Source organism: Indicator indicator, chromosome 2, assembly GCF_027791375.1.
Source record: "Indicator indicator isolate 239-I01 chromosome 2, UM_Iind_1.1, whole genome shotgun sequence".
Lineage (NCBI taxonomy): Eukaryota > Metazoa > Chordata > Aves > Piciformes > Indicatoridae > Indicator > Indicator indicator.
The window spans coordinates 59571019-59576879 of record NC_072011.1 but is presented as its reverse complement, the minus strand read 5'-3'; the positions used below and the strand labels follow the sequence as shown (position 1 = coordinate 59576879).

At 52.1% G+C, this 5861-nt stretch overlaps 1 protein-coding gene across 1 annotated transcript; it reads right to left on the bottom strand.

Annotated features, from left to right (window-relative positions):
- Positions 1-263: 263 nt before the first annotated feature.
- Positions 264-4503, bottom strand: LOC128980750 (protein PET117 homolog, mitochondrial). The gene is made up of 2 exons (XM_054399234.1): positions 4408-4503; positions 264-413 (listed from the first exon to the last, which is right to left on the bottom strand). The coding sequence occupies exons 1-2, from the start codon at positions 4501-4503 to the stop codon at positions 264-266; spliced, it is 246 nt and encodes an 81-aa protein (XP_054255209.1).
- Positions 4504-5861: the final 1358 nt, after the last annotated feature.

Here is a 5861-nt window from a genome sequence, read left to right as displayed (position 1 = left end):
CCTAGATGGCGTCTGGAGAACAAGGAGCTGCTCCTCCCCACATTGACAAGTCCATCCACGCTGGGTGTGCCAGCCAAGTCTCTACAGCCAAAGCAGGGATGACAGAGAAAAGGTTTTGTGTCTACTTTACAGTGGATGATAACCTCTACAAAAGAAACAGTCTTCCACAGATTACCTCTGTTTGCTGAAACACTTGCAAGTAGTTAAGACACTGGTGAGCTCAGAACATCTTTCATCAAACCTCTGAGGACCCAGCTCTGTGCTTAGGACTGCTGGGACCCTTTTTCCATTAGTGCCTTGTCTCTTTCTTCCATAAGCTGCTTTGTCAAAGCTATCTGCTCTTCCAGGAGGCGAAGATTCTCCTTTTTCTGACTCTGACGCTCAAGATCTCTGAGAACTCCACTGTGCAGCCTCTGAAAACACAAAGGACAGAGTTTATCCCAGCCTGCTGCATGCTGAACATAGTTAACACCCACCCAGGCTCCAACCCCTGCTGCAGGGCTGTTCACCACTCTTGGCAAGTCCTCTGCCAGCACCTGTAGCCACAGTCACATCAGTTGGTTTGAACCTAAGATTACAGGAGCTGATATCCACTATTGATAAGCACTGATGAGAAGGACATTGAACTGTTAGAGCAGGGCCAGAGGAGGCCACTATGTGCTAGGCTGCATCGAAAGAAGTGTGACCAGCAGGACAAGGGAGGGGGTTCTGCCCCTCTACTCTGCTCTTGTGAGACCCCACCTGGAGTGCTGTGTCCAGTTCTGGGGCCCTCAACACAAGAAGGACATCAAACTGCTGGAGTGGCTCCACAGGAGGGCCACGAAGACGATCAGAGGATCGGAGAGCTGGGGAAAATGAGAGAGTTGGGGCTGTTCAGCCTGAAGAGAAGGCTCTCAGGAGACCTTATAGCAGCCTTCCAGTACCTGAAGGGGACTACACAAAAGCTGGGGAGAGACTTTTGACAAGGGCTTGTTGTGATAGGATGAGGGGGAGTGACTTTAAGCTGGAAGAGGGGAGATTTAGACTGGAGATTAGAAAGAAATTCTTTATTCTTCTCTGGCAGGGGTGTTGGACTCGATCTCTGGAGGTCCCTTCCAACTCCTAACATCCTGTGATCCTGTGATGGTGAGGGTGGTGAGACACTGGAACAGGTTGCCCAGGGAAGTTGTGGCTGCTCCCTCCCTGGGAATTGTTCAAAGCCAGGTTGGACAGGGCCTTGAGCAAAGTGGTCTAGTGGGAAGTGTCCTTGCCCATGGCAGGGGGGGTTGGAACTAGATGATCTTTAAGGTCCCTTCCAACCCAAACCATTCTATGATTCTGTGGTAATGGCACCACACCAAAAAATGCTTTATTTCTACTCAAATTCATATGAGTGGATTTACTACACAGTAAAGCAACCAAGCAAATAAATGCTACACACATAATTCCTGTGCCATGCAGGACAGACATGATCTAAAAATCCTGTTACCTTTTGCCCTACATTTTTACAAAATTGAATTCATCTCCCCGGAGTTTTTCCTCTGCTTGGAGGGAATCTGGTGGCAAATTGGAAATGTATTTCAAAAAGAAAACCTGCCACGTGTCCACATCTGCTTCCTTCTGCTCACATCTTACTCTTCAAAAAATACCTTGTGGACTCTTGCTGCAAGGCTGGCAGGAGTCCCACAGCCTGTGTATGCCAAACTCTTGCAACAGCAAGGCACTCCATTCAAAAAAATATCCCCTCTACCTAAAATGTTTGTTATAAATAACACACAGGACCGCAGACCAGCAGTTTCCACACCAGTGGTTAAGCCCCACAAGGGGTGTAAAAAACCCCTAAGAAAATCCCAGCTGCTCTTTCTTTCCTCTATACACTTTTCAATCTCTCTTTCTCTATTTGCTACCTGGAAATTAGTTTGGTTGTTTTTTTTTCCACTCTGATAACCAGGTGAAATGTTTAAACTTTACCTCTTACCAGGGGAATGCAAAATAAGTGAAAACCAAACTTGTGACATGGGTTGAGGAGGAAGAGGAGGGGAGACACTTGCTGAGAACTAGCTGCTAGACTCCACATGCACATGGGTGATGAGACCAGACAGTGGACAGAGAAGATTGCAAGGTTGTCACTAACTCTGGAAGGAAACAGGGACCAAGTGAAGCATTTAACTGGTCATGTACATGGCATACAGCTGAGACAGTTACCCAGCAACTTCAACCCACCACAGATGGTGCTGCTGCCCTCCTTCCAACCCCACAAGCACTGCTTGTCTCATCCCTGGGGCAGTCAGTGCAACTAGGAGGAAACAAGTCTCTCTCTTGGATTTGCCCTTCACAAAGCAAATCATACTCTGCTGATTTAACTCCCTGAGCTAAGTTTAGCTGAAGTTCGGTTTAGTTGAAGTTCGGTTTAATGGCCATGGCAGTGTTAGGCTGATGGTTGGACTCCGTGATCTTAAAGGCCTTTTCCAGCCAAAACAATTCTGTGATTCTCAACCCCTTACAATCTCTTGAAGGAAAAAAAAATAATTACAGCCTGCATGGCAAAGTCCATGCAACAGGCAACAGGGCTGGGAGATGAACTAGCAACTTGAACTCCGGTGTTCTGTAACTTCCAACTGCTTCAGACCTTTAAATAGGCTTTTGTGGCTATTTTTTTCTACATCTGTTTCTAAAGAAGGGGTAGGAAATCAGATGTGTGGCCTCAGCTGGGCTCATCAGCAGGGTCTCATCTCTCTGCACACTAATCACCCAAACTTCTGTTACATGCAGTAGATCCATCCTGCCATCACATCACTTTGAGTCTCAAGCAGGAGTTCATTGCATACGGACTCACCATCCCCTGATCTGACACTTTTGGCTGTACACACACTGCCAGAGGAACAAGCACCAGTGGGACAGCACAGTCAGGCCAGGGAGAACCCTGGAAATGCCACCAGGGTGAGGCCCATGGGCCTACAGGATGCAGGGTCACATCCTGCCTGCAGCACAACACCTCCACATGCTGCAGAGGATGAAGAAACCCCTCCACTGAGCCTCCTGTGCTTCACCCTGCAGCTCCCAGATGCTGCTTGTCACTGAAGTCAAACGAACAGGATGGGATAAAGAAAGGGATGCTGCTGCCTGAATATGGAAAGGCCAGGAAAAGGTGGGGAAGGGATAGCTCACGGAGCTGCCTACACACTGGGGATGTAGGCAAGAAGACAGGGAGGGAGGGATGCAGGCAGGTGGGTAGGCAGGCAGGGAGGGATGCAGAGAAGTGGGCAGGGAGGGATGCAGGAAGGCAGGCAGGAAGGGAGGGAACGAGGCAGGTAGGCAGGCAAAGAGAGAAGGATGTGGGCAGGAAGGGAGGAAGGGATGCTGGCAAGTAGGCAGGGAGGGATTCAGGCAGGGAGGAAAAGAGGGATGTGGGCAAGGAGGCAGGAGGTTAGGCAGACAGGGATGTGTGCAGGCAGGGAGGGACAGACAGGGGCAAGTGGGCAGGGATCACAGAATCATAGAATGATAGGGGTTGCAAGGGACCTCTGAAAACCATCAAATCCAACCCTTCTGCCAAAGCAGGATCACCTACAGCAGGTCACACAGGAGCACATCCAGACAGGTCTTGAAAGTCTGCAGAGGAGACTCCACAACCTCTCTGAGCAGCCTGTTACAGTGCTCGGTCACCCTTACAGTAAAGTTTTTCCTCATGTTGAGGTGAAACTTCCTATGATCCAATTTGTATCCATTGCCCCTTATCCTGTCACAGGACACCACTGAAAAGAGCCTGACCCCTTCTTCTTGACACCTCCCCTTCAAGTATTTACAAACATTAACAAGATCTCCTCTCAGTCTTCTTTTTTCCACACTAAACAGCGCCAGGTTTTTCAGTCTTTCCTCATCAAACAGATGTTCCAGCCCCTTCACCATCCTCATAGCCTCTGTTGGACATATATCCCTGTTCCTCTTGAACTGGGGAGCCCAGAACTGGACACAATACTCCAGATGCAGTCGCACTAGGGCAGGGTGGAGGAGGAGGAGAACGTCCCTAGGAGGAGGACGCGAGCAGATGGGCAGACGGGAGGGGGTGAGGGGAGGCAGGGGCTGAGGGGAGAAAGGAGCTGAGGGGAGCCAGGGGCTGAGGTCAGGCGGGGGTAAGAGAAGACGGGGGTGAGGGCCAGCAGGCATAAGGGCAGGGAGCGGGAAGCAGGGCCAGACACGTGTAAAGGCCGCAGCGCCCAGGGCTGGCATGAGGGGCAAAGGGCGAGGCGGGGCCGCAGAGACACCTCGGGCCGGGCTTGCAGGTGAGGGGCGGCGCCGGGGGCCGAGCCTGCCCTGCCGGGGCGGGACCGGCGGCGCAGAGGCCGCTGCTCGAGGCGGGGCGCGGACCTGCTCTTCGCCCCCCCCACCCCCTGCCTCACCTCCCTCGCCCGCTCCAAGCCCACTCACCTCCCGTTCCCACTGCTGCTGGACGTGCACGGCCACCACCGTGGCGGCGGAGAGCAGCGCGGAGATGGCCAGCACCACCCGGGAGCTCCTGGACATCGCGGCAGCGGGGCGGGCCCGAGCCGCCTGCTCGCCGCCGGGGGAAGGGACGGGTCGGGCTGCGGGGGACGCGGGTAGGGAGGGCGGCGGAGAGGAGGCGCGGCTAGCCGAGCGCCGAGCGCATCCAGCCAGGCCGGAGCAACAGAGCGCCGATGCGGGGCGGGGCCGAGCGGGAGAGACAGGGCGACCCGCACTGCGGGGCGCTGAGAGAGGCGGGGTGGTTGTGATGATGATGATGGTGGTGATGATGATGATGGTGGTGGTGGTGGTGATGATGATAGTGATAGTGGGGGGCTGATGTGGGTTGTGGTCATAGAATCATGTCTGGGTTGGAAGGGACTTCCAAAGGTCATCCAGTTCAACCCCTGCTGCAGCCAGCAGAGACATCCTTAACTACATCAGATTGCACCTTGAATGTCTCCAGAGACGTTCCTGGTTGGCTGGCTGCACCTCCCACGTGCTACTCAGCTCTGCCTGGCTTTACGGTGTTCTTGTGCCCTGCTCTACAAGATGGACATTGAGCGTGTTCACAGAAGGGCAACGAAGCTGTTGAAGGGTCTGGAGAACAGGTCTGGTGAGGAGAAAAAGAGGCCGAGGGGAGAGCTGCTTGCGCTCTACAACTCCCTTCTAGGAGGTTGTACTGAGGTGAGTGTTGGTTGCTTCTCCTGAGGAACCAAGTGGTAGGAGGAGAGGAGGTGCTCTCAAGTTGCACCAGGAGAGGTTTAGGTCAGATGTTAGAAAAAATTTCTTGACTGGAAGGTTCTTAACAGGCTACCCAGGGAGGTGGCTGAATCCCCTTCCCTGGAGGTGCTGAAAAAATGTGTAGACATGGCACTTTGGGACGTGATTTAGTGACCATGGTGGATGGATGGTTGGACTTCATGATCGTAGAGGTCTTTTCAGACCTTAATGATTCTATGATCCTAGGCATGGTGGAACAAGCAGCCTCGACCACAGGACCAGGCTGACCACAGGAGGACAGCTGGGCTTGTGCCTTTCCGAAAGAGATATTTTCTAGAGCTTCCCACCACTGTTTGCTTCCATTTCCAATGTGGCTGCAGCTGTGAAAAAAAAAAAAAAAAAAAAAAAAAGGAGGTTTCTGTTCAGTTCAAGAAAGACTTTTTGCTTCTGTTGCTTGAAGATCTCCACTTCTATGCTTCCCTTGTCCAGAAAATCCAGATTGCATAGGGCCAGCAGCTGAAGAAAGCAGCTCTTCAATTGTTTGGTTTCTTCTCATTGTTCAGCATGTGGCCTCAGGCTTTGTGTTTGGCACTTCTTCATGCTCCAAAGACAACAAAGTTATTCCTCACCCTGGGGGCTTTTCCAGGCACCTCCTCTCTCAAGTATCTTAAGTGTTT

Coding starts and splice junctions, on each gene's coding strand:
- LOC128980750 (XM_054399234.1), bottom strand. CDS start 4,503: ATGTCCAGGAGCTCCCGGGTGGTGCTGGCCATCTCCGCGCTGCTCTCC. Junction 414..4,407: donor AGCAGCAGTGGGAACGGGAG/GTGAGTGGGCTT, acceptor TTGTGTTTTCAG/AGGCTGCACAGTGGAGTTCT.